This window comes from Strix uralensis, chromosome 4 (genome assembly GCF_047716275.1).
Source record: "Strix uralensis isolate ZFMK-TIS-50842 chromosome 4, bStrUra1, whole genome shotgun sequence".
NCBI lineage: Eukaryota > Metazoa > Chordata > Aves > Strigiformes > Strigidae > Strix > Strix uralensis.
This window is the reverse complement of record NC_133975.1, coordinates 92,316,008-92,343,669: the sequence shown is the minus strand read 5'-3', so window position 1 is coordinate 92,343,669 and position 27,662 is coordinate 92,316,008. Positions and strand designations below refer to the sequence as shown.

The 27,662-nt window shown below is 40.7% G+C and overlaps 1 protein-coding gene across 2 annotated transcripts; it reads right to left on the bottom strand.

Annotated features, from left to right (window-relative positions):
• Positions 1-115: 115 nt before the first annotated feature.
• GANC (glucosidase alpha, neutral C) lies at positions 116-27,623 on the bottom strand. 2 transcript variants are annotated; one of them, XM_074867867.1, is made up of 24 exons: positions 27,351-27,623; positions 26,125-26,187; positions 24,477-24,585; positions 22,802-22,929; positions 22,083-22,265; positions 21,174-21,219; positions 19,694-19,760; positions 18,230-18,326; positions 17,474-17,654; positions 16,449-16,602; positions 15,033-15,268; positions 13,812-13,938; positions 13,070-13,149; positions 12,028-12,171; positions 11,537-11,633; positions 11,055-11,156; positions 10,322-10,565; positions 8,563-8,627; positions 7,966-8,042; positions 5,985-6,059; positions 5,451-5,564; positions 4,783-4,895; positions 3,157-3,260; positions 116-2,308 (listed from the first exon to the last, which is right to left on the bottom strand). In XM_074867867.1, exons 1-24 carry the CDS (start codon positions 27,377-27,379, stop codon positions 2,199-2,201), a joined length of 2,745 nt encoding a protein of 914 aa, XP_074723968.1. In that variant the 5' UTR covers positions 27,380-27,623; the 3' UTR covers positions 116-2,198. The 2 variants fall into 2 exon arrangements, with proteins under 2 accessions (XP_074723968.1, XP_074723969.1); XM_074867868.1 differs by lacking the exon at positions 27,351-27,623 and adding an exon at positions 26,728-27,309.
• Positions 27,624-27,662: the final 39 nt, after the last annotated feature.

Below are 27,662 nucleotides of genomic sequence, written 5' to 3'. Positions count from 1 at the left end.
ATATACTGAGGGCCAGAGTATAAAAGCTAGTAATTCACTTGAATCAGGTACCCTTGGAAGAATACTCAATAATGATTCTCAACGGTAGAAAGAAGGCTGAAAGGAATAAGGCATGTAACTTACTTGTTACTTTATTTCACTTACTTTCCAACTTCAGAAATACCAGTTAAAACATTTCATTAAAATGCTCCAGACAATAATTATATCCTGTCAGAAGCGCTGCTATGCTTAAACATAAGAAGCAATCATCAATTAAAGCTTAGAAGCTGATAGAAAAATAAGGTCTGTCTCAAAAATAGCATCTGTGTCTCTTCTCACAATTGTAAAAGATCTATTTGCTACTGTCCTACCTGGATTAACTTGTCTGCATTAAGCACAGCAGTATTTAGGCTGCCACTTCCTGGAGTGGAGGCTCACACTGCCTGCTCGAAGGGGCTGACAAACAGCTCTCCAGAATGAAAAAGAAGGAACTTAAGGGTCTGGTGGGAACAAACTGCACTTGGTAGTCAAGAGCGGAGTAGTCACAGTTTGCTCTCACACTTGCTGTTCCCAGAAATCTGCCCTGCAGGGGACAAACAGCAGCAGGTGGGAATGACCAACCACGCACAGAGAGGGCTTGGGAAGAAGTGTAGGGAACAACGTACAAATGGACTGTTACATTATCTTTAGTTGGCAAAAATGGTGATCATCCTCCTATGTTCCCTAAGAGTTAATTTACTGAATTATTTATTAACTACTTTCTTATCTTGCTAAAAGAAATTAAGTCAATTTTGCCCTTTTATATCCACAAACCGCAACTGATGGCATGTTCAGGTTTGACTCAAAGCAGAACTGGTTTTAAAATAATACAGTTGTCCAGTATAGCAAATGGAAAGGGCAAACAACCTGAGCCGTGGAGCAACAGTAGCCTGTGAAAAGAGATGCCTGATACAGAAAGGGCTGTGGGAATAGGCAGGATGTAGGCGACGTGGGACTCAGGATGTCTCCTAGTTTTGAACAGGAAAAAAGCATCAGGACACACCAGTTCTGTTGGCACAGATAGTGGGAAAAGGAGGCAAGGGAACATTAGGGTGAATTGTAAAAGAATGGGGGAATAAACATGAAATGGGATGGCTAAATGCAGAATTAATCCCATTAAAATTAAGAATTTGCTTCATAAATACCAAGCTCAAATCTTAGTCAGATACTAAAAACTGACCAAGAAATTACTAAAATATGTGTAAAAGAAGCCAAACCTTGACAAGAGTTGGAAGATGTGGAGAAGAAGAGCTCTCCATAAGCAGAGTTGCTTCACTGGGCTGGCTTTAACCAATGACATTCAATCCTTGAAAAATGCTAATTCTTTTATAACAAAAGACTTTTTCTTAAAGTAGTACTTGCAGAGAGGGGAGCAATAACATGGAAGAGTTTCCACATGAGTCTAGCTGCTACTCTATGCCAGTATTGCACTTACGCAGACCTGTGCCTTTTCAAAATCCACATGCCAGCTTCAAAGCTAGCTACTGGAGAGACTTCTGCACTCCCCCACTACTGTCTTTTACTATCATGCAACTGATTGGCACAACCTACTCAAACTTCACCTTCAGTGACTGGACTGTTTGGCTAGCCTGCTCTTTACTTTCCTGTACAGACTGCCTAATTTTGCATTGTCATAAGGACTGGGAAGGGGAAGTGTCTGTAATCTGGGTGGCTCCTTCTGTCTTTGTTTTCACAAGGCAGCTTGCAGGCAGAACTCTGACGAGAACCTCTGTGTCTGGCATATCTACTGATGCTGCTTGTTGAACTGGCCCAGATCTGTTCTTCTCAAGTGCTCCAGTCTCATAATAGTGGGATTTCCAAATACTTATATTTAACCCCACGCTAACAAGCCACATTCTCACCCCACCAATTTATAATTTTTTTGCTGCAAGTGAAGGCAGAACTCAATCTTAATGCCTAACTGAAGCTAGCCTGGAGCAGATAATATTCAGCTTTTTTCCCTGAAGATGCAATCCTAGTGCTATTACTTTCGCTGAATAGAAGAGCTATCCAAGTTTAAATTAGTGCTTTAAAAGAAAAATTTTAGGAAGTGTTAGTTTGGGGGTGTGGGTGGGAAACACATTCCTTGATTTGATTGGATTCAAGTGAACATTTTAAGTCTTCCCAACTTATTTCCCCTCAACCTTTCAGTGAATTCTCTGAAGAAGTTGCGACTCCTTTCAGTTGATGCAAATCTCCCAGTCAGCATCAACACTCAGGGCTAAATTTTCCAGCGTCAGCGCAGAGGTCTTCATATCATATGTGAACACCACTTCTTTTTCTTTCCCATCTGAAGAGGACAAGAGAGTTTACTACATGATTTAAGAAGAACCCTTATGAAATACAGTTACACATGACTCCCTCCAGTTTTTAATTCAGACTGTCCCTGCCACTCGTGGAAAGGATTGATTACATAAGAATGCAGCAGAATTGGAAAAACTATTTCTTTTTTTCTGACCTATCAAACTATGGAATTAGTCAAGGATTTTTCTGAAAAAAATAAATCTTGTTTCAGCACAGGTTTTCCTCCAAAAGTTCTGAAGATTGACAGATGGAGGCAGAAAGTCCATGTCCACATGATTCCCAAAGTGAAGGGATGAGCTTGGAAAGCAGCCAGAAATGATAAGCCCTTTCTGTAGATGCTACCACCTACCCATAGGGGATCCCTCACAGCTTCTAGAGATCCCCACAGAGTCAGGAACTCCAAAACACTTTTGAATGAGCAAGAACAGAAAAGTAATTCTGGTCTTGTCTGCACATTTCCTGCTCTAGACTAGGCAGGCTTACAGATCTGAGCAAATGGTCAGTCCCTCATTTGAAATGCTACCTCTGGTCATATTCTGTGCAGGACAAAGTTACCTGAACTTGTTAATTCTGAACCACTTTTATTCATGTATCTGTTGCCTTACAAAGCAAGTGCTCTTCAGTTCTGCATGTAATATTAGTGGTGAGTAGCTGTTGGCTCCTTTCACTGAATTCTGTCCTTGATATCAAAACAGTAGCAAAGAAAACTAAACAAAGATGCTCCCTATGCTGTAACACTTCCCTTACAGAGCTGGCAGTTTGCCACCTCTAGTGAATGGTAACAGAGCAACAGTATTTCAAAAAACTGTAGTAAAACAGAAGTCAGTTCGTTACCCTTGGAACGGGCTGTCACAAAAGTGGGCTGCTGTCCAAATCCCAGAACTATCACCCGTTCAACCACACATGTGGTGTGGTATTGTCCACTTTCATCGGTGCAGCTGAAAAAAGAAAATTATTTCATAGACATTAGTTTCTGTCTATCAGTAGAAGTTCAGCATTTTACAGAGAAAGTACTACTTCAGTCTCTCCCCGAAAGCTCCCTATACTGGTTTCCTTTCCTCTATTTATCTTTCTCCTGAAACAAGTAAAACTTTCTCCCATTATCAGCTAATTTTTCACTGCATAGCAGATTTCACAAAGTTAAAAGAAAAAAAGTTTGAGAAGCTCTTCTGTGGCAAAAAGCATGGCTTTGACAACCAGAAAAGTTCTGGATTTTTGCCAAATGGTAGTAAAAACTCCTAAGTATAAATGTAAAGCTAATTTTAACATTTTTCAAGTAAGACATTTCAATCTGAGGCACAACTGTCTTTTATTTTGTTAAATGTTTAATTTTTATTAAAAAGCTCTAAAAAAACCTCAAATCAAAATGAAATTTTCCTTTCCGGAGTGAACAGAATATTATATCATTTATCTCAAAATGACTTTTTCCCAACTTCCAGATTTGCTTGCAATTTGGCAACATTTTTCTTTCCCATCCTGCATTTTTAAGCTTTTCAGATTTCATATCCCAGGTAAAGAGATTTGAAGCATACTTTTAACTACGTTATCCAAGCTAGCGTACAGTTTTGCTCTGTGTTAAATTTTGTAGTTTTAGGACCACCTCCTGCATATTTTTGAAGCCTGAAGGAATAAAGAAATGCCTGTAAAATCACCCTTTATGCACTGCACAGGCCCATGGGCAACATACCTCAATAGTAAAAATGTCATAGTGACATATTTAGCATCTCTTTCCTTACAAGCAGCTATAGATATTTTTGTCTTTCATGTTGTTTCACTCAACCTTTACAGGTTGTGTTCCCTCATGCTTGTATATTTTACCATGGTGCATTTGTTGATGACATTTGGAGGCTACATATAATGGTGTCCGTTTGTGGTTCCCACATAGAATCATGAATATCTCAAGTTGGAAGGGACCCATAAGGATCAAGTCTAACTCCCTGCTCCTTGCAGGACCATCTAAAAGTAAATCATATGACTAAGAGCATCATCCAGATGCTCCCTGAACTCTGACAGGCTTGGTGCTGTGACCACTTCCCTGGGGAGCATGGTCCAGTGACTGACCACCCTCTCAGTGAAGAAGATCTTAGAAAAATACATCTTAGAAAATACAAACACTCCAGGTGTTGCCTATTTGCAAATCTCCCAGTTTATCTTCTTTTGTCTCTCTGATCGGCTTTACTCGTGCTGATAACTTTCTTTGTATTTGAGTAAAACTGTAGAATCTCCAATGTGACTAGACTGAAACAATATAAGACAACTCAGTATTTCATGTGTTGCTGCCCTCTGACTTCTGCAGAACGTTGTTTATCTCTGCAGTTTTATGACAGATTCTGAATGCTCTGGGACTCTGCTAAGCAACAGATGAGACTAATACTTCTACGCTTTTAAGAAGGCCTCATGAACTAGAAGAGGTTTTCCAATGACAGTGTGTTGGTGGCTTTTGTCCATTACTGCTGTTACCTGGAAGTGAGAATGTTCTTGTGGAAAGTGAATTTCCGATACAGGAACTGCTTCTTGTGGAGATACTGAAATGAATGCCCATCATCTAGGTAGAGCTCACCTATTGCACAGGCCTGTGAAACACACCAGATGGAGTACAAATTAAGAGCAGCTTCTAGTGCTGCACAATGAAACTAAAAACATCTTGCTATATGTTATGCTTCATAGTGAAGGGTGTGTGTTTATTTTTCTTTAATGACTTGTACCCCCAGAAGGCTCAGAGGTTCCAGCTCTGAGAGTGCCTCAAGACTTGGACATCCTGGTTTTGTAAACCGATGTGGGTGGTGCCAGGTGTCATCGCATTCATTAGAAAAGACAACTGTAGGAAATTCTCTCAGTGTCCCCAAGAGGAAGTTTGTGGCCTGCTTGTTCTCTATTCCTTCTTCCAAGGGACTAGAGGAGGGCTGAGAAAGGTCAGAAAAATGTCCTGCCTCTGGTATACTCAGATAGTCTCACTTTGAGGGAACAGTGGGAGGGAGGTGGGAGTCCCGCCAAACAGGAGAAGTGGAGGAGAGCCATTGGGCATACAGATGCAAATACCATTGTGCTGATCAAACAGGTAGCAAGGACCTTAAAAGGTCAGATGGAGCAAAAGGCAACTCCGTAAAGGGAACATAATCTCAGAGTACCTCTGTGTCCAGGGCCACATGGAGTTCGTAAGAAATATCTATCATCCATTCAGTGGATTTTCCAGCTGCAGTCTTTAGAGGTATCACAGTGCCCCCCTGCTGGAATACAGGAATCTGTAAAAAACAAAGCCAGGGTAGAAAGGTTCATATGCTCTGAGCATATCTTTTTAACTTGGAACAGGGATAACTGAAGCTTGCTCCTATCAAAGCTCAGAAATTAACTTCTACCACACGTACGTAAAGAAAACTATTCAACTAACAATGGGAATAGTGGTAATCTTCCTGTATGTGTACAAGCAAAATATCTTTGCTTGGAGAAGTCACATCACCTCACTTTACCACCAGGACACATTTAGTCTTATATCTAACAACAAAGGAGATGGGACTTTTCTTCTCTATAAAAGCTATTTTAGATTATGTTCCTACAAGGAAATTGAAATGTCGCTTTCCTGGTTTTGAATGTTGACAAAACAAATGCCTATTTTTTTTTTTTTCCCTGCTCAGTGGAAGTAGTATTTTAAAACAAAAACATACATTTTCCAGTGTTACTGGGATCTTCAGAGTGCCTGGATCTTCCATTCGTTTAAATTTTCTGAAATCATACCAAATCTAAGAAAAATAGAAAAAACAATGAGCATGACATACATGGCAAGATGTTACCTCTGCAGATGCAATTACTCCTCTGCTTAACCTTACTGTCACTATTCCTAACAGCCTATTTGATGTGCAAGAAATAGCATTTACTTTTTAAATCAAATTACCTTCTTGATGGAAATAAGAAATTCTCATTCCTGAGGCATAAAAAAGAACTGATCTTTTCTACAGTTTGTGTAATATCTTGTATGTCTTAAAGCATCTGGAAGTGCATAACAATTAAATACCTCTTTTTCTTTTTTTTTTTAAATCTAGAAATGCTAAGTTCCATAATAAGCTTATTTATATTGAAGTGAAAATTAACAACAAAGTCGCTAATAACAAGTTGTTGTCCCACAAGTGGGGTCTTTTACCCAGTGTGCAAGACGCCAATATACACACAGAGCAGAGGTATTTTGTTTCATGTTTGGACAGAGGTGGGTGCTAGGTGGTAATTCCACAAAGCCAGCACACTGCACACTGGCAGGCGACATATTTATACACTTCAAACTACATGAATGCACATTTGTTGTAGTGACCATGGGTTTGTTTCTTATCACTTGGTCCCTCACTGGTTACCAACATGTCTCATCTTGATTTAAAGTTACGGTGTCTTCTTATTTTTCTGCACAAACTCAAAGGGTGAGGGGGGAAAGTCTTTTTGGTCTTAAATTGAGTTGGTGGTTGCAATCTCCTCCTACCACCTTTACCTTTCCCTTAGTTAGCACAGATTTTTTTGCTGACTTTATGCTTCTTTGGCAATTACTCAGCTTTTGGCACCTTCTGGGCAGGATGTTCCCCTGTTATTAGTCTTCCAGTTCCTCCTCAAGGGCCTAGTCGTTAGTAAGGCCTGCATTGTTTATACAAAGTAAGGAGGCCTACATAGTAAAGTCATGACTCCTTGTCCTCCTTAGAAGATTAAATGCAGTACATCTAACTTGAATAGTGTCACTACTACCTAGGCACTTATCCAGACATGGTTTTACACAGGTAACAAGGTTGCAAAAAAGAGCTACATCTGAAACTTCCCATGCACCACACCTGCCAGCAGGTTTAACTGCTTTAAGTGTGCCAGGCAGTCAATTCCCACAGAGATCTTGATAAAAATATATTTTTTAACTTGTTTGGAGAGGCTAGTCAGTTTTTCTCCTTATATTGATATGAATTCTACATGTCCTCAGGTGTATGAGTGGTCACAAGGCTCTGCATGGTCTCAGACACTCCCCTTTGCTGCTCTCTTTCCTCTCATTCCTCTCTAGCCTCAGGCTTTCCCTTAGGAACTATTTTCCTCAAATTCTTTCCCTTCCTCCACCCCTCAGCTGCTGCAGACAAACACTCTTTGTAGGAGTGGATGACAGTGCCATCCTGTGGATAAATAACTTCAGAGAGGAACTGATCTCTGTACATGTCAAAGTCTTTGCTACACACGTCCCAGGCTACCGAGGCTTGTATTTCCTTGTTCTAATTTTTCCTCCCCACAGCTTTCTTCTGATTTTTTTACGGCCTTTCTTCAAAGATCCCTCTTCTTCCACATAAAAGAGAAATTTAACCCAAAGATAAATACATGAAAAAAGGGAATCAACAATTTAGTGAAGCTGTTTTTTTGGTGTTCCATGAACAGCAGCAAGCCTTGAGGGGAGATTTAAAGTATAAGAGATCTGAGATTTGTGCAGCAGCTCTTGAAGAGGCAAGGAAGTAAATTTACTGTTAGCCAAAAATGTGAGGTATCAAGTTGGAAGGAAGGTTCAGAGTGGCACAGAATGGCCAGCCAGCACTTGACAAAGCAGCAGTGCTCAGCAGTTACGAGATGGGGAGCTGGAAGGTTGATGTATAAAATACTACTTTGGGCCAAACAGTTGAGCAACTTCATATTGTTCCTCACCTCCTCTGACCCTGGAAGCAGAACACTCACTGCCTTGGCCTCTTGCTCCGTGACTGGATGCACCAACAAAGCATTTCCTAGAGAAAAACATAAACATGGCTGTGATCCTGAAGGTTGCATCTCATCGAAGCAGAAGCTATACGCTCTGGGGTTGTCAGTCTCCCATAGCCATTTTAGGGGCTTGCTTGGGCACGCCTTGTGCTTAGGTTCACTTTCTACAGCATAAAAAGGCATGTGTAGGGAGCTGATGGTTGCTTGGGTCTTGTTCTGTTATGGCGCTGGGCTGCACTCTATACCCACCAGCTTGGAGGCATTTCTGGGTCCCTCATAGTCTAAGAGATGATTTCCTGTTTGCTCTAGTCTAGTCTAGTGACTAGTGAGATTGAAGTCAGTTTTTGCATGTCATATGACCCCCCTTTTTTCAAAGTGCTGTTAAAACCGGGTCCCTTAAAGAGGTCTCACATTCAATACTCAGCTACAGTGTAATTTTTAAAAGTCTTGGGCAGAGATTTCATGTTTTCTTTTTGTCACGCGACACTCTTATCACCTCAAAAATATTTAACTCAAATTCCAGAGGATGAGAAGACACCTGCTTACCCAGCATGTACTCATTTTCCACACCAAAAGTTTCTATTTTCCCTGGAAACTCTACCCAGAGAGGCCTGTAGAAAGAAAGATAGTGGGATTCAGTTAGTTTCTCCCTTCCTAACAGCCTGCTCAATGCCTTCTGGCAATTTCAGGCTTCATTTTCTCCTTTTTACAAGGTACAGCTATCAAGAACTGAAGATAGGGCAAGGTCCTCTTCTGTGCCTTAAAGTACCCCTTCTGAGTCACTGATGAGAGTTCCCAGTACAGCATGGGTTAAGACACTCCCATATACCTATGGTTTGGCCTCCTACAGCCTCACTTTCTTCCCTTTTGCTTCCTCCTTACAAGGTTGCACTACATATTCCTTCCTTCTAGCAAAGGAGAGATGGATGAGCCTTTCTGTCACAGTCTACCAGCAACGCTGACACCTGATGAGCTAGTCCCTGCAGCACAGTCCTTCCTGTTCTCAGCAGCTCACTACTGCTTTTACAGCATGTCTCCTCCTGGTCACAACTGAAAAACCTGCACCAGAAGTTCATTTTCAGTCTTTCTCAAAAAAGGGTAGTGCAATAACCATCTGGTTACAGAACAGGAATTGTATATTTAAAGTTTGAGAGATTATGACAATAATAACTCATACAGAGACATCGTCTGAGTTTCCTTACACAAAAAGCCTGGCTCACCTGCTCACTCACAGGCATCTACTTGTTCACTGCAGCCCTGCTGTACATTGTGCTTGCTAATGAGACACATTTTCCACTCTGCTTGTCTCAGTGAGAAAAATACCATGCTTCCTCTCTAATTCTGTACCTACTGCAGCAAATTTAACACAATAGAAGTTTTATTTAATACTGTGGGCAGTGCACCTGTCAACGTAAGCTTCATTTCAAGAAAGTCAGAAACACACTATGTCAGCACATACAACAGGGGCATCTATGCCTCTACATGTGCAGACAGATGCTCATGCTATGTCTGTAATGCAAATCATCTTCAAAACTCAAACCACTCAATTCTTGTCAAAAAGACCTTTATGTTTTTAAAACTTAGGAGATGTGTTGTATTTGCGCAACAATACGTAAAGGTAAATGTGGTGCAAAAGGGTAGTTCTAGGGCAACCTTAAAGACACAGCAATACCAGGGAGATTAATGACATTCATCTCTTGCTGAAAGGATTGTTGCACTCAGTTCCACTGTGGCACTTTCTTAGAGGTTAGAGAGCAGCAGAATAAAAGTTTATTTTCTAATTTAATTTATGTTCTAGATTATTAGATTCTCTGTTAAAAGAAAATGATAAAAAATACTGCAGAGATAAATGATCAAATTATCAGTATGAAGTACGCTTTTATAACTAACAATTCAGCAGTAACAAATATTTTCATGAGAGGCAAAATGGCATTTATGTTTTTAGGTCAGCAATTTCAGAGTCCATTAAGCTGTTTTAAGTGTGGGTTGGAATACTCCATAATGTTCTTTATCATGACGAGGTTTGGAGACCACAGTACTTTAAAAATATGTTTAAAGACTGTGCAGTGTTTATTGAATTAGTGTGTGCCACTTTTGGAAAAAAACCCAAAACATGTAATTTTCCTCTGAGAACCCTACCAAAGCTTGCAGAATGCATGAAAATAGAATCTGGTAATTTCTGTGGGTTTTTTTCTTTTTTAATATGTAAATAAGAAATCACGAAAGTAAGAGATGGTAATTGAACTTCCTTCCTCCAAGTAACTTCATGAAGATAATCACTAAACCTCCTGACTTACGCTCTTACCTCATAACCGGTTCAGCCGCTGTGTGTGCCCGATAGAACAGTGTGTATAAGTATGGCAGGAGGACGTAGCGCTCTCTAATGGCTTCCCTGATGATCTGGGTGTTCTTCTTCCCAAAGAGCCACGGTTCTCGCCGTTTGCTCTCCATGTTAGAATGACCTCTGAAGAAGGGCTGGTAGGCTCCAGCCTGATACCAGCGAACAAGTAATTCTGGTTCTGGATCTCCAATAAACCCTCCCACATCAGCTAGATATTGCGCAGACAAATAAAAATACACAGTTTTGGAAATTATTCTGAAAAATGTGAAGTTCTCCTCTAACAAACATTCCAAGTGTATAAACCCATGCATTTCACGGTGTGATTGCAGTTCTGCTGTTGGGCAGCTGCTTGTCCAAATATGAGTGGAAAACCGGTGTGACAACTTATCCTTTAATAAAAATCTCAAGAGAGCTTTTGGAGGCTAAGGGAGTGCCTTCCCCAGTGACAGAGGACTGTCACAGTGATGCTACGGAACACCGCCTGAGGACTGCTGCTCCAGGTGAGACGCAAACACTACGTAAGAGTTAGTGAAAAAATGATGGTGAGAGCTAGGTTACTGACTTCTGAAACCAGACTAATCTGTGAAACAGCCTGGAAATGCACTGCACTGTTAAGCTTTCCACCATCTGTGTTGAAATCTATCTTGGGATACAAGCTTGGTGGCACCAGTGATTTTTATGCAGCTGAACACCTTACCTCCACAGAATGAAATGCCTGCCATGCTGATGGTGAGCAGCATTGGAATGGATATTTTCAAGTAACCCCACTCTGCTGTGTTGTCTCCAGTCCACACTGCCCCTGGAAATACCCAGTTTCAGCATTACACAGGAAAGTTGGGCGTATGCTTCAGTTTATGCTTGCAGTTAAGGAAAGAAGACAAAATGGTCATGAACTACTGGTGAACTGCTGTTCGCTGCAACTTTTTTTTCTTTATACACACGTGCTCCTGAAATATGCAATAAAAACAGGTACTTGTTTGTCACAGGACACAGGATGTTATTCTGCCTTTCACTTGTACACACTTCGCCAGCCTCTCCTGACTTTTTTAATCACTTGCACTCTTATGAGCTCATCATGTCAGTATTTCTAAGATGGTTTCTGTCCTCTCTAGACTTTACTACACACCAAACTTAATAGAACAAAGCAGCATGGAAGGCGTCCAGCTAGTTGTTACTTACCATACTTCTGTGATCCAGCAAAGAAAGATCGTGTGAGGACAAATGGTCTCTCTTTTCCTGAAGAACGCCTGATGAGTCCTTCTGCAGTTGCCATTTGCTGAAAATCACAAATATAAAAGGAAGACAAATTCTATAATTAGGATATTTGCTCTACTGCCTTTTAGGCCCTTCTAGGGCAAGAAAGTTAAGAAATCGGTATCCCCAAATAATACCTATGGTTAAAGCAACACTTACTAGAATATACTTGAACGTAAAAAATTATTAATATTGTGTAGTCACAACCAATGTCATTTACATTGTTATGGTAGAAAGACAGATGTTGTCACATTCTCCTGTGACCAATCACAGAGTTTATTTCAAATATACCAATATCTGGCAAAGCAGAGTTTCAGTCCTTGATGGAGGTTACAGAATACCTACTACTGTGTAAATTACCTCATTAGACATACTCCATGAGAGTAACTGCTGATTTGTGTCTCCAGATACTCTACCTGGTAGAATCCGTAGAGGTTGTGTACTTCCCGATGCTCCCAGTTGTTGTAGTGCACAGCATCTTTCTGCATTGTTAGTTCTGCCCCTTTGAAGACTGAAGGCTCATTCATATCATTCCATACAAAGAGGATATTAGTGGATCCCTATGACACAGGGGTGCAATTAGGACATAACAGAGGTACTGCTGTGACTTCATGTGTTTATCTCTAGTGGGTGTCAGACCAGTCCGGGGTATGAGTAGAAACAGCAGCAGCAAAGTAAGACATGGTAATTATACTCCTGTGGTCACTTGAAAGCTGCCAGTCATTCATCTCATCTCTCTTGGTGGCCCTTCTGCGGTCAGGCTGGCAGCCTACAAGCCCACTCGATTTTTGCAATTCTTACAGAAGTCAGTAGGTACTTGCTATTCATGCCTTCTGGTGAGGGACAAGAGGCAGGGAAAAGACAAGTATTAAATAGCCATGAGGAAAAGAATCAGAGAAGGCCAGAAAAGAAAAGCTGGAGAGGAAAAGCAGCATGGGAAATGTCTACTTCAAACGTCTATTAGGGGAGTGGTTTCAACAACTCTACTGCAAAGCAGAACTTTGGGGTGGGGTGGGGGGAACTGGAGGTGTCTGGTAGTGTCCAGCCAGACACTTTCAGCACTAGGCAGGAGTGCTGGAAGGAAGGTTGGGGTGAAGTGACCACGAGCTATGAGAGCACTCTCACATCCCTCCTTGTGTACTATCATGGCAGTAAAAGCTGGAATTGCAGCAGCTGTGTTAGATTATGGGTTGCTAAAATGCCTGCAGTTTGTCCATACTGCTGCTGCAACTAAGTGAGCAGGTTCACTGGTAGCATATGGGTTCCAATTTTCTTAGTGTAGACAAGTCCATGGAGAAAATTCTTCTGTGGTACTTCAGCTTATCAAGGTATTTTCCTCTACATTGTGATAATACAGCTACAAAAGCCACTGACTTGCTTAGCCAGTAGTTTATCATCTCTCTTTTTCCCATTTTCAGGCTTTCTGGGATATTTAGATTAGAGCAAATAAATACACACCTTGTATGTTTTGAAGGCAAATTGATCTGCATACCATTTTCGCACTTCAGGACTGGTGAAATCCAGGTAACAAGAGGACCCTGTGGATGTGGGAGATCCCAATTATTTACCTGATTTTAAGAGCAGGCATGCATTGTCTTTGCACCTAAATACAGGAAAGTGTCGCTGAGAAGCTGAATAACTACATCTTGCCATGCTACTTGGAGTTGTAGTATGTCCTTGATTTTTCCCATCTTCATTCCTTTGACAGGATTGTGGGCTTTCTGTCTGTAAAGAAGGGGGACAACCTCCTTTTCTCCCTGCAACGAGATCTCCTAATGAAAAATAATATGTCAAATCACTATATTATGATGGAATCTAAGTCTTTGGTATCAGGGTTCACTTAATTTCATCCAGCCGACATAAGCTGAGCTCAGTGCAACAGACCAGACTGCATTTCTGTTACCCAAGACAAGTTGGGAAGAGGGATGGTTGTTCTCATCAACAAATCCAACTTTTTTAGCTCTAGACACTGGGACTATCTGCAGATCCAACAGACATAACAGAGGAAGTTGTACAGCTGAGGCAATTAGAACATGACTGTACCAAAGAAACCACAAAGTATTTGAAATTCTGAATATTTACCAAAAAATGCAAGGAATGTAAGAATTTAATTCCACTTCCATGGGTCCCAATTAAACTATTCTGCAGGATTTTTAAAATAAACAGCTTGAAATGTAGAGACAGAGTGGGTTTTTTTTACCTGGCCAACAGATGCCCTCAAAATCTTGCCCATTTCTGTCTTTCACAAAATATCCCTTGTCTTTTGCCTCCGAATACAGGGTATACATGGGATCAACCTTAATGTGAGGATCTACAATGACAACAAGCTGCCAGGACAAGAAAATAAAATGCATCATTAGCATGAACTGTACTGAATAAAACAGTAAGAGCTCACTTTTGATAAAAGGCAGATAATGATTTCAGTTCAGGTAAAGAAGGTAGCTGTGTCACTGATTTTAGAAAGCAGTTACCAATTCCTGTATATACTGTGCTTGACTTACGTATACATGATAGGTGAATTTACAAGGAGGGCATGAATTCATGTTTACTCATCTGAAATAAGGGCCAAAAACCATTGTTTCAGATAAAAGCAAGTACCCCAACCCCTAAAAACACTATGCTTAATTCACTGCTGTATTCTGTGAATGGGTAAATGTCTGACTTGCATGTTCGTGTCCCTGCTTAAAATCATTTGCCTTAAGACATTTAAATATATCTTAGTTTGTATAGCATACAACAGCAACAGAAGTTTCTAATTTTTTTAAACATCCATGTATTGTATTTTGCAGTTACCTTCTGCTGACATTAACTGCCTTGCTGTAAAGCTGAGAAACAGCTACCACTTTTAGATATTAACTGTGTACATTTTAACACCTCTATAATTCCAAGGAAAATATTTTAGCTGTGAAAGCAGAAATAAAGACTAACTAAGCAAACAGACTGTACATTATACCAGGAATTCACCAGAAGGAAAAAACATTTAGTTTATGGTAAGCAATCATAGCAACATAAAGTAGAAATCCCAGATAGTATAAGCAGAAAATAAAAAGTATTATCAATACAAAGAAAAGCTGAAGCAAGGATAGCAACTACCAATGGTGGAAGCTCATGTTAAGTAGAAAAATTTTTCCCTGTCCCCATCAAGGACAGGACTGGTCTGCTTCTGTAAGATGGAGCTTCATGAGGGTCAAACTTAGGCTCATGGTCAGGGTACAGAACAAACTACGAAATAGTAAAATGGCACGAGGAACTGAATTAAACCAGATAGCTTGTGCACTGGAAGAATCACAGACCTCAACACAGTCTAATTTACTCTGTTGAGTTAAACTGTTTCCAGTATCTGAAGTACCTTGGTTAAAGCTAGATTGGGTAGCTTCACACTACAAAGAAATACTTTCTTTCTTCCTGGTGTACTATTTACCTTGCGTTTTTTCTTTCTGAGATGTTCTTGCATCTTTCTGGGGTTCTGGAATTTCTTTTTGTCCCAGGTAAAATACCTCTTGTCATCTGTGTGCTCTATGTCCAGCCATATCACATCATAAGGAATGTCATGTTCATCAAAGCCAGCATCTACTGCCTTGACATCTTGCTCATCCTCATAATTCCACCGGCACTGATGGTAGCCCAGAGAAAAAAGTGGGGGCAGGGCTTGAGTGCCTAGGAAGAGTATATGAATGAAGATAACACTGTTAATGCCTGTCAGGATTTTATCTAGAGACTCTAGAAAAGTCAATGTGATTAATATGTATCTGTCTGGAGTTAGGGAATGCTGGCCTAAGTTGAATCTAAAGCATGCTCTTCATACCAAAGTGACTGAACTCTTGAAATAACAAACATTAGAACAAGCTCAACAGCCAGAAAGAGCAGAGGGCTGTAATAATACAAGAATGAGAAGAAACGTGCTGTTCCATGATGCTGACTTGTTATTCCAGTAACCAATATAATTTTATTCTTTAATTTTTTCCAATGTAAAAATATTCTAATTAGCTTGTCATTAATGCAAACAATTAAATAGATTTTAATCAGCAGAATGCAATTCCTGTGACTGCTTGAACCTGTTTACCTGTGTAAACAGGCTCACAGGTGATGCAGTACAAGGAGAACCACGGAACTGCAATTGTTAGGAATTTTTAGAATTAGAAAACATGTACGTATGTACGCATATGGCAAAAGGGAGCTGGGAAACTTTCCTGAGGGTGCACTTCTGCTTGGCAAGATCCTCTTGCAATCTGGCTACTTTCCTATTCCTGTTCAGCTGAGCCACAATCTCTCTGTAACATCTGTGCAGCAATCATTGCTAACGCACTAAAGAACTACCAGGGATGTTTCTGTGCTGTTAATTCTCTTTAGTACATAAAGAATTTTGCTTTCATAAGATGTTAGCCCTCTTGCCTCCATTTTTTCAGTCTTTTCCTGAGCCTCTTGCTTCTTTCCTTTCGCATATCTGCATGCCATCACCTATCTTTGTTCTCTACTCTCCAGGATATGTTACTCCATAACTTCAGTCTTTTCTCATTATAAGGTGGCCTGCCTTCATGGTGATTGGCAGTTCTAGCCCCCTGTGTCTCCTCTCTGAGGGAGCAGTTTCAGATAGCAGTAATTATGCTGGCTTCTCAATTAAGGGCAAGTTTGACCAAGTTGCAGATGCTAGGGAAAACAAGGATGGAGGCCTGTCTTCACAAAGCACCAGCCTTTGCTCTACAAACTGCAGTTTGGGAACTGGCCTCCTGCACACAATGAGCTAGGTAAATATTAACCCACTCTCGGGGACAGCATGTTCCTCAGAGAATTTCCCAAGTAAATGTGCTGTACTGACTCCAATTATGTGAATTAGTACCTGTCAGTTGTGCAAACTGCTTGAAGATATCAAAAGGAGTGGGTCCCATCAGCAGAAAGACGTCAATGATACCGCTTTCTGACATCCAGCGCACATCAGTTAGAGGCACTGCTCTCTGCTTCGCAGTCTCTGCAGCAGATCCGGATGGCATGTGCTTTGAAGGAAACCAACGTAAAACTGAATAGCTTGCTCTATCAAACTTTTGTTCAGTGAAGGAGCAAAGATGGAAACCCACAAAATTCACTAACACATACCTGGCAGGTAATAGAAATAGACACTGAATGTTTCTTACATATCCTTCACAAATCCTTTACTTTGCATACTGCTTATAAAAAATACAGTAATAGTCAATGAGGAAAAACGGGTAATGAGGGGCAAAGTAATTAAAACTTCTCTACAATTAAAGACTATGCATTTTCTGCAGGATCTTTGAGTAATAGCTATGTCATAAGTAATAAAGAAAATTATTAACCACATAATGAAGTGCTGGAATAAAGCAAGATTTGTTTTTCTCACTGTTTCAATTTTAACAGAATTCATATGTTTGTGTTTCAAGAGTTGAGTCAGTTTACTTTCTGAATATTTTATGTTTCTTGAAGGTAAATCACATTCCACAGAAGAATGAGCCTGCTAAGCAGAAATGTGTGGCAATTCCCAGAATTTAAAAACTCAGAAAAATTTTTCATATCCAAAAGATTGTCAGAATTTTTGTCCAACCTTTCTTCTAGCTGCTACAGTCACCTATGCAGATTTTTTCCGCTCCAACATTATGTATTTCCTCTCTGCCTTCTCCTGTAGACCTGTTAAGATACAAGTTCTAGAACTTGACTCATGAAAGGAGTCATCTTGTTCTCTTCAGTGGTTTAATACAACAAATTTAGTAGTAGGGAGGGCAGGAGGAAGAGACTGACAATTCTTCATTAGGGAGCAAAAGATAGATCTCCAATAGTGTTATGTTCCTGTTGACCCTGCCCTGGAGTGTCTTCTTTCACTATCAAAGTCTGAGGAAAGTGAGCAACTCTCACCTCAGCTACTGCCTTTGTATTAATATCCACCAGCGTTTCTGAAGAGTTCAGCCAGAAGATCCCTGAAGTTCTGTTAGGCTTGTGTGCTAAGAGAAGGGGCACTGAACCATAAATGCCTATTTTGTCATGTATCTTGTGGCCGAAGATATCCAAATTATAAAGCCGGTAGGCATCACCATCACTAGGACAAACAAACAGACGCGTTTGTTATATGCAAGCATCCTGCACTAGGCCAATTTTAGCCCTATTGCCATCCCACTAAACTCTATGAACACACTGTATTATGGTCTTTTGTTTAGCATCCAGAGCTGAAATACGGACAGCCTAGATTACTGCTTCTTTGCTTTGGTCCTAGCTATCTGAGTCAAACAACATTGTTGCTGCCAGTGAAACTACTGTTCATTTGCTCTAAGTCCTAAAATATGAATTCTGAACTCTCCCATCCTCCCATGGAGTTGCTCTTTTAAGAGTTCTGCTTAAACATGACCGATCCTGCAATTCAGAAAAAAAACTGCATGGAAAATTGAAAGAGAACAGAAGGGGTCATTCATGAAATTGCGGAGTGGAAAGGGAAAGCAGATCAACTTACGCCACGTGGACAGGGGGTATGACTCAGTTTGCTGTATCATTAAACTAAAAATTACACTATATAATGTACATATCTCAAGCTGTTGTTGGCATTAAACTAGTAAGACAATGTTATAGTTCTCCTCTACAAAAATGATACTGCTTTCACTAGCAATCTGCCACCTTTACCTGGTATTTTTGAGAAGAAGTGTTTCTGTGTGTTGTGGTATTCCATAAACATGGTCAAATCCATGTAGAGAGAAGTCCATGCCTACAGAACTAGGACCTGTGAGAACAACATTAAAAGAGAAGACCACAGAGTTCCATTCTCAGGCTTAGCTGAAAGCAACAGAGCACAACAACCTAACTGAAAAAAAAAAAAATCCAAAAGCAGCTTTTAATAATTAGCTCTTTCATACTTACTTTCATTATTACTTCTGTACTACAGAGGTAATGTTTTAAACATTTTATTGTACTTATTCAGATTTTGATTTGCTTAAGAAGATAAAATTAATCACTTTCATAGAAAAAGAATACATGGAATAGTGGGTCACTTAATTATTCTGTAGTGAAACTGCTTAACATTATCTCCTGTTTCTATCCCAGTACCTACAAGCCAAGCTTTGCAGCACAGTGGTACAGCAGAGTGGACTTCAGAGTCAGAGGCGCCTGTTTTCTACTGCTCTTCAGCCTCAGCCAGGGGAGTAGCATGCACAAGAGCCTCTGCCAAGGATATCATCTTGTCACATTACTGAATCCAGAGCAATTTTTGGCAGGTGACCAAAGATCCTGTAGACTGACAAGCAGTGGCTTCAGGATCAGAACCTGACCATATGGACTTTATTCCTCCAACACAGAGAAATGGAAAAACATGATGCGGGCCTAATACACCAGATGCAGCATGAACAACAAGGGCAACAGCTTCCTGCCCCTCTGTGTCTTGACTGTGAACCGAAGAAGCTCCTGTCACCAAAAGGAAGCTCTTTCAGACTTCCCTATCCCTACTGCAGCTGCTGGGTAGTGCTGGTTGCTATAAAAGTCTGCATGATAGTGGTAATGGATAAAGTTAACCAACTCAATCAGTGTAGAATACAACTGGACAGACAGCAGATGGTCATAAATTTTAGTAATTAATTTAAATTGTATTTGAGCTACTGACCTACATGTTTCTATAACCTTCTTCTTATCCCTTAAGACTGCTCAGTATTTCCTGTTATAGTCCCCCACTTAAAAAAAGTTTCTGTGACAATTATTAATGCCTAGATATCATGATTTCTGACATGTCAGGAGAATAAACTATAAGTGAAATCAATGTTATGTGCTAATACTGAAAAAGAAGAAAAAGAAAGGAAAAATTGCAGTATATACCAGTCAGCCAATGCAGATAGGGTTATGCTGTGTCAGAAATGGCACACAGTGAGCTGACAAATGGGTCACATTTCATGTGTTCCCTCCTGAACAGAAATCTAATGAATATTTCCAATATCGTCAAATGTGTTACCCATCACTGATATCTGACAGGCAAGTTAAAAGCAGGAGTGAGCAAGACACTGATAAACATTAAGCAGCTAAACAGAAAGCTGACAGGAATATGAACGAGCACAGGCACATACAAAGCAGTAAAGCTGTTTTCAGAACTAGACTGAGACTTACCATGAGCTTTGATGTCTAAGAAAGTGCCAAATTTCTCTTGCCAGAGACCTAGATCCTCTTGTTTCCTCTGCATAAACAGAAATAGCTAAGCCTAACAAATGCATCTGCTCACACTGTGTATTTCTAAGAAAAATATGTTTATTCACATGAAGACTTGTACATTGTTAACTGCTTTTTTGCCAAATATGGTTAATATAAATAAATCCCAAACACAATCCAGATCCTGCTGCAGGAATTTACACTGAAGAACTGACGTGCTAGTGGAGCACACATGCATTCTGCTACAGCATAAAAGTAATACCTGAGGTCTTGGAAAGAATCATAGAATGACAGAATAGCCCAGGCTGGAAGGGACCTCAAAAGATCATCTGGTCCAACCTCTCGTGAGAAAGGGAGCCTAGATGAGATTATCTAGCAACCTGTCCAATTGCATCTTGAAATCTTCCAGTGACGGGGACTCCACCATGTCCCTGGGGAGGTTGTTCTGCTGAATGATTGTTCTCACTGTAAAAAGTATCTTTCTTCTGGATGCTGAACATGATTATGAAATGCAAAGATTGCACGGATGGAAACAAACAGGAAAACCTATACAAACAGAAACCAACCCACTCCCCTAAACAGTAAGGGTCAGACAGCAGAAAAACTCTCCACACTCTCTGGAGTCCTGTGTGTGTAATTGATACTTTTAGTCTCTTTCAAATTTTGAGCCTTGTGCCCTGCCATTCATTGTCCTAGAATTTCCACTTTTGCAGCGTCTTTCCTGGTTTGCTTTTCTACATTCATCCCAGAATAAGTGGATGTGGCCTCTTGCAGCTGTGTGACTCCCCCAAAGCAAGCACACTCCCTGGCAGAACTCAGAGTTCAGACACAAGTATGCTGAAGGCAGCATAGCTCCTGACATTTATAACAGGATGGTGGACTAAGCAGCCATCTGCTCTACAGGAGGCTAAAATTATATCACGGACATAACTCAGCCTCCTGAGAAAACTGGTATCTGCCTTTATGCACTGCCAAGACCTGGTCTTTTTTCAGAGATTCTTACTTCTGTATTAAGCATGAATGTATGTGGAGGCATACTTTTTGACGGTTATAAACCCAGTCTCATTCTTTTGAAAGTCTCTTTGCAATGAACAGAGAATTTGAAAATGACCAAGTATTACCACAAAACTCCCTTTTATACATCTACTCCAAATCAAATGAGAGAACAAAAGAGAATGAAATGCTAAATAAAAAGGCCACGCCAAAAACATTTTTGAGCTAGATCTACTAGGTGGCTGATCTGATCTGACTGATGCCTTCTACAGCCCTGGTAAAACACATAAACCTTTATTCAACTATGAAATTGCAAAATATCTCAATATGAAATACCAGGACCTTTTTGAATTTCACCGGAAAGTGACTATGCTTGTTTATTAGAACGTGGTTCTAATTCTCTTTCCTACAAAATATTCATGCTGGAATTGCAGTAAACATGGATTACCTTAGAGGAATCACTTGCTGCCTCCTCATTTTCTGCTGTAGGTTTTCTAGTGAAACCAAATACATAGAAATTATCAGTTTATTGTTACCGTAAGGAAAGATTTCAAACAGAAAATTCATATAGCATTATGCACTGCCTTATACAAGAGTTCTGGTGCTTGACTATTCTGATAATTGATGTCATAGTTGAGAGCTCTAACTGACAAATCATTTTACTATTCAATGTCTTGAAATAACCTTCACTCCATATTTGAGTTAGGTTGACTTTTTGGCCTTTCACATTTATTTCTATCTGCATCAGTGTTTTATCCGTCCAGAAGATCCTCACTTCTTTGTCATTCTCTGTTAAGGGCTCCCTGTTAATTACAATTTTAGAAATAACGCTCTTCAGGAGAGATGCTTGCTATGCTCTTCTTCTAGTCATGACAGGTCCTGCACTGTGGTTTCTCATCCTTTGCCATGGGATTGACCTGTAAAATCTTGCAGCTATATGGCACATTGTAAGTTGAACAAAACTGACTCCAGGAGCTTATATGGTGAATAAAACTTACCTAAAGAGTAAGTTTAGTCATAAAAGGAGGCAAAACTAATAACCTCATCATTCTACCATCACTCATTCCCAAGAAAGACAAGGGATACCAGGATATTTTGGTATTTTACAGAATTGGCCATTAAATGAGGTTAGTATTTTGCACGTGGCTGCTGCAAGGGATTAAAACAGTCTGCAGTTAATTGATCTAGAATTTCTTTGTTAAAACTTCATCATTGTACTTACTAGTATGAAGTTAAAGAAAAGACAGATTTCAATGTGTAAGAGCTTCTATCACAGAAACTGCAATTCCATAGAATCGTTTATCTTCAGCTACAGCACAATCAGTACATACTATGATGTGATAGACAGATACTGTACCTATCACTGGGAGGTGGTTGTAGGTGCTCAAAATATAACAACCCATTGGAATTCATGCTCAGCACAGTCTCACCCTTGGACTGTAGCACCACCTGGAAGGGGTTTGCTGTGACTTGAAGTTTGTAGTCCTCATTAACACTTGACAGTGCCAAAATACCTGCCTCCTTCTGGGATACGAAGAGTCTGGCAAATGAAAAGCAACAACAGCTTTATATGAACCAGCAGCATGTGAAATCCACTGTGACTAAATAATGATTTGAAACAAAAGATGGGCTGAGATTACGTGCATACATTATAAAAACCTCAAGGCTAATATTGAGACAAAGAATGCCAGAAATACATGCTGTGTTCAGGGTTCACTGCTCAGTGCAACAGGTGGCTACAGAACTGCCGTGAAAACTATCCAGAGTTTGCATTCCTTTCACATTAACAGGTAATGCCACAGGTGAAAATGATGCATCATAACAAGTAGGCTATTTTCTGACTAGGTCAAATAGCCTCAAGTTTCTTGTGTATATGACAAAACCCTCTCCTATGTATTTAACATGAATTTTTTAAAGTAAATTAACCACATGCATTTTTATTTTCTCTTCCTGTAAAAACTCTGTATTGTAGAGAGACAACTGCAGTGTAGCACAGATGAGGGAGAAGGGAAAAATACTCTGGCAAATGAAGCTGTATAAGTTACTAAGGTGCTAAATCATCTTCCCATCACTTACCTCTGGGTTGTAGGATCCTTCATAAGAACATCAGGAACTTCGTATCTTGCTCTGAGAGGAGATGTCTCATCAATTTTAAGCCTGAAAATATTGCCTTCTATTTCACTAATTTCTACTTGTAGAAGAACCTGGGAGCAAGCAAACAGATAAACTGGTAGTGATAAAAAATATCAACTTATTTTTCAACTCAGCATCACCAAACACTTACTGTCTGGAAAAAAAAATGCTTGCTTTCTGATTTATTGTTCATTACTATTGCTGAGCAACAATCATCATCCATATGAATTTACACCAGCTAACTCTACTTCTCTCCTTTGAAGAAGCAACTCTTTTTAAGTGGACTCTTTATCTTCAAGTCTATCACGCCTAGCATCTTGCAGCCCTCCCCACAAGCAGCATGGAAAAGAGGGGTAGTATATATACTAATCTCAAAGTCGGGACAATTTCACTACTGTGCTGTCAATGTAAGAGCGGCATACTACTGAGATGTGGGCTTTTTGCAAAAATGTCAGTGCTCAGTGTTTACTAGTATTCACAATGGTGCTGACACTGATGAACTGTGTCAGAAAGACACCTAAAGAAAATGCATAATACTGCCCTACCCACTGTAGCTTGTTATTTTAGAGTTCAGAGAACTGGGAAGTCACCTCTGTTCTAGCTCATACAAAATGACTCATTTTTCCTTTGTGGAGGATCCCTACACCACAAATCCAATTTTTCTTCTGTTTTTTCCTTTCTTAATCTCTCTTCCTATGAGACACAAAACTGGCTGAAGAATTTTGGCCTTGTATCTTCTCCCTCAACCTCAAAGCCAGTCAGCCCTGTTCTCTTCAAAGACATGAAAGAGCTGTAATACCAGAGGGAGAGTAGGCAAAAGAAAGAAATATTCATTTGGAGTTCCAGATCCTGCTTCCTAGGAAATATATTATGCAATCTTTGTATAAATTCCCAAATACTCTAGGAAGCCACAGAACCTTCAGTCTTTCATCTATGTTAAAATCTAGACAAAAAAATAGGCTCATTTTTCTAGCTGACTTCAAGGAAAGTCAGGATTAAGAAGAGAGGCAGAAAATACATTTATGCAGAGTATCTACACAGTGTGATGCTTAGAGCATGGAAGAGAGCTGTAGTTCCAAACTCCCATAATTGGAGAATGGGTTAGGTTGCCTATTCCCTGAGTGAATGTGCTACCTGCTATACTGTTAAATTAGAGAAATAGAAGACACCCCTCTTCCTGGCTGTCTTCTTAAATGCAAAGATGACTTCTTTTTCCCAAAAAGCTGCCTTGGAGCCAACACAGGACTACAAAGGTATGGTTAGGAGGTGCTAGAACATAGGTCTTCTTATTCCATTACAGAAAAAGAATTTATTATTTTGGAATAGTGGAGAAAACTCTGAATGAAAGACATTTTTTTCAGATAAAAAGAGTTCTATTCATATTTTTCATAAAGTAATTAAAGATTTTTTTAAAGTTCCTTAAAATACCTGTTCTCCTTGCACAGCCTCAAGCTGTCAAATAAATGCGGACTGGCCAGGACATCTTTAGGCTGATACTTTGCATCGCATCTTAAATATGTATCATTGAAGAATCTCAAAACCTGGAAGTATTATCAGACTTGTTGATAATACTCACTGCTCTTTCTGTAAGCACCCTCTTACCTAGGTGGGATCTCACCTTATTCTCCTCATGAATAATTTGGAATCTGACATTCTCATCACTTAATGTGACTGAATCCAACAACGCTCGATACAAGGATTTTCCAGGATGCAGAAGTTTCTGACGCCTGTCAAGACAGAAAATTATTTTTGGTCTCCCTAACTGTTGTGGCTTATATCACAGAGGGACATAATATTGTTAGAAATGTTTACTTAGTAATTTTGTCTTGAATTTTTTCAAATACAATTATTATCAGCACTTCAAGTCAAGGAGAAAAAGAAGAAATATAGTTCTGAGCACAGATACATGTTTAGGAATGAGATGTTAGAGGGGTGTGGTCACCCATCACCACTCTATAGGGTTTTTTAAACAGTAATAGTCTTAATTCAAGTGTCCAGCTAAACTCTCAGTTGTCTGGTTATTCTTCTTTCTATGATCCCAGAAATTTCAGCTGAACAATCTATTCTTCATTTTCTGTCATATACCCCTGCTTGGTATGCAACCCCTCAGTGAATAGCTTCTACATTCTGTGGTGATGAAGCAGTAGACATTTGTAATTTGTAACCTTCCGACATTGTAACCGCACTGAGGAAATTGTTTTTCAACAAGCCTGCTGACCACAGAGTTTTGACTACAGCTTTTGGCCCTGATGATGTTTTTAGGACACAGACCCTGAAACAGGCTCTTTCCACTGTTTGTAGAATGCTCCTTGCTGAGCTCAGGTTTTATGAACAATTTGAAGGTAAGTGTATTGGAAGCTACCTTAAAGGGAAGCTTCTACATTAATAAACAGACTCTGTGTCCTTGCAAATGGATATTGCACAAATGACAGCAATCAGATAAAGGATTTCTTTTAAAAGCAGATCAAAGACAGGATCTGATGCTTGCCAATGTGTGGCAACCTCCTGCTGAGAAATTAGATGTGTTAAGTTAAAATTGCGACAGGCTAGAAAGGGCTGGTGTGAAAAGAGGAAGGAGTCCTGCTCCCACAAGCAAAATGCTATTTGGGGGTTTCTGAACACAATTTCCTGCAGAACAGAAATTAATATCTGAAACTATAACGCAGTATGTCAGTGACTAATTGGAATAACACTGGGCAATCGTTCCTTTCAGTCAGGCAGCAGGAGACAAGACAATGGAGGATGGGAGGAAAAAAAGGTGGAGGTATCTCAGAAATGGGATGAGAAGGATCACTTAGTTTAAGGTTAGCTTTAAGAGACTAATGCGCTAGAATTTAGATCTGATGCTACATTCTGGCCAAGGTATTTGCTCAACAGGACTCTTAATCGTGTATGCTATTGTCACAGACTAATGGTTTCTATTGAGAATTCTGTTGTTTTGAACTACGGATATTCAAGAAATATCTACAAGAAGAAGACAACCTGCGGCTGAGTGTACCTGTAGTTAAAATATTGCTGGGGCTTTGTCAGATGAAAGGACTGACTCTTTTGAATTTTAACAGAAGAGGTTTTGGATGTAAGATTCCACCGTTTAAAATATGCTGATTATTGCTTGCTGACAGGTGAGTGGAATGCTCACTTTGAAAGATAAATCCTGAAAGCAGCAGACTTCCTGTGATTAAAAATCAATGTTTAACTACTTTCTTCATCTTTTAATATTACTAGTTTAAAAAAACCAACACCTACACTACAATTCTTCTCTTTACCTGTAAAAAGCAATCTGGTTGCATTTCTTAAAGGTGCTTTTGTCCACAGCCTCATCTTGGACACTAGAAAGAGTAGATAAAGAAAATGTTTAAATGTGTTCACCAAACACCTGCTGAATGATCAGATGATGGGGGTCCTCCTCAACAGCGGTAAGGATTAAAGAGAGTGCAGACAACTGTGGTGACATAAAATGTGTTGGACTTTGAACTACTGTGTTTGAACTACTGTGTTTGGATATGGGAAGAATTTCTTATACATTTAGTTCCATATGAAACCATTTCCTTTTGAACTTTGACAATTTTGGTAAACAATTGAGTCTGTGACTAACAGAGCTGCATTTCAGCATGAGTGAATTCTTGGGGCTTTGCATTTTGAAGACAGATCTCTCTGCAGTCCTTACAGTTATATATTATGTTCCAGTAGTAAGAATGGAGAAAGAGACGGGATTGGCAGAAAAGGAGAAATGCTGCACCCTTCTCTTCTACCTGCAATGGAACTGATGAGGGAGGGAGGCTTCTGGTAGCCCTGCTGACAGTGCTACATTACCTCTAGGCTTGAGGTAACTTTTAGATCTATTAGGTAACAGAAAAAAATTGGCTTGCCTGAAAAAATGGACTGCCAGTAGTGTCTACCATCAAAATACTTCCCTCAACATGCCGAGTTCAGACACACATGGAAGAGAAAAAGCTATTAGTACTGGCAGACAAAGAGCTGATGCTTATATAATACTTATTAACTATATACATGCAACATGTAACCTGCAGATGGCAGCCATGAAGACTCGGCCACAACTACCGTAAACTAAATAGACCTGGATTATTATTAGAGACCTCACAGCAACCATGTATTTAGGCAATTTAACCCTTCTCACTTTTGCCTGAAGATACACATGCACCTTCGTGCTTTCGCCCCAGGTCTATGGGACTGTTGCCGTTATTTCGCACCCTGCCGCCGGCCTGCCAGCCCTGCCGCCTGCGCCCGCTGCGCCCTGACACCCGCCCCGGGCCCCGCTCCGCGGTCGGGCACGCAGGAGGGTGTTTTGCCCCGGCAGGGGCGGCGGGGACAGCACTGCCACGGCCCCCCCCCGCCTGTCTCCACCGCCGGCCGACTGCGGGGCCTTGCAGGGCCCGGGACCCCGCTGCCCGCGGAAAGCTGTGGGGCCACCGCGGCCGCACCGGGAGCGAGGAGAGCGCCGGCCAAGGAGCCGCCACCGGGCAGCGTTTACCTGACTTCCCCCGCCGTGACCGCCTCCATAGCAGAGCTGCCCCCAGCCGGCGGCTGCAGCCGCCGGCGGGGAGAAGGGGTGACGGCCCGCCGCCGGCGGCTGCAAGGCCCGGGGGGCTCCCCAGAGGGTGGGTGGGCAGCCGGGGGAGCGGGGCCGCTCCTCCCGTACCGGCCGGGCCCCGGCGCGGCAGCCTGTCACCGGGGGAGCCGGCGGGCCCGGAGCGCGGCCCGGCCGGCGATTGGCACCCGGGGGCGGCCACAGCCCAAGCGCAGCCGGCGAGCGGCTCCGCCCCCCGCGCCGCTCCCGCCGGCC

Bases quoted from the DNA above. Each gene is read 5' to 3' on its own strand.
- GANC (XM_074867867.1), bottom strand. From the start codon at position 27,379: ATGGAGGCGGTCACGGCGGGGGAAGTCAG. The intron at 11,157-11,536 runs GTAAGTAACAAC...GGGTATTTCCAG, and splicing joins TGCTGGATCACAGAAGTATG to GGGCAGTGTGGACTGGAGAC. The intron at 6,060-7,965 runs GTGAGGAACAAT...TATTTTTCTTAG, and splicing joins TGCTTCCAGGGTCAGAGGAG to ATTTGGTATGATTTCAGAAA.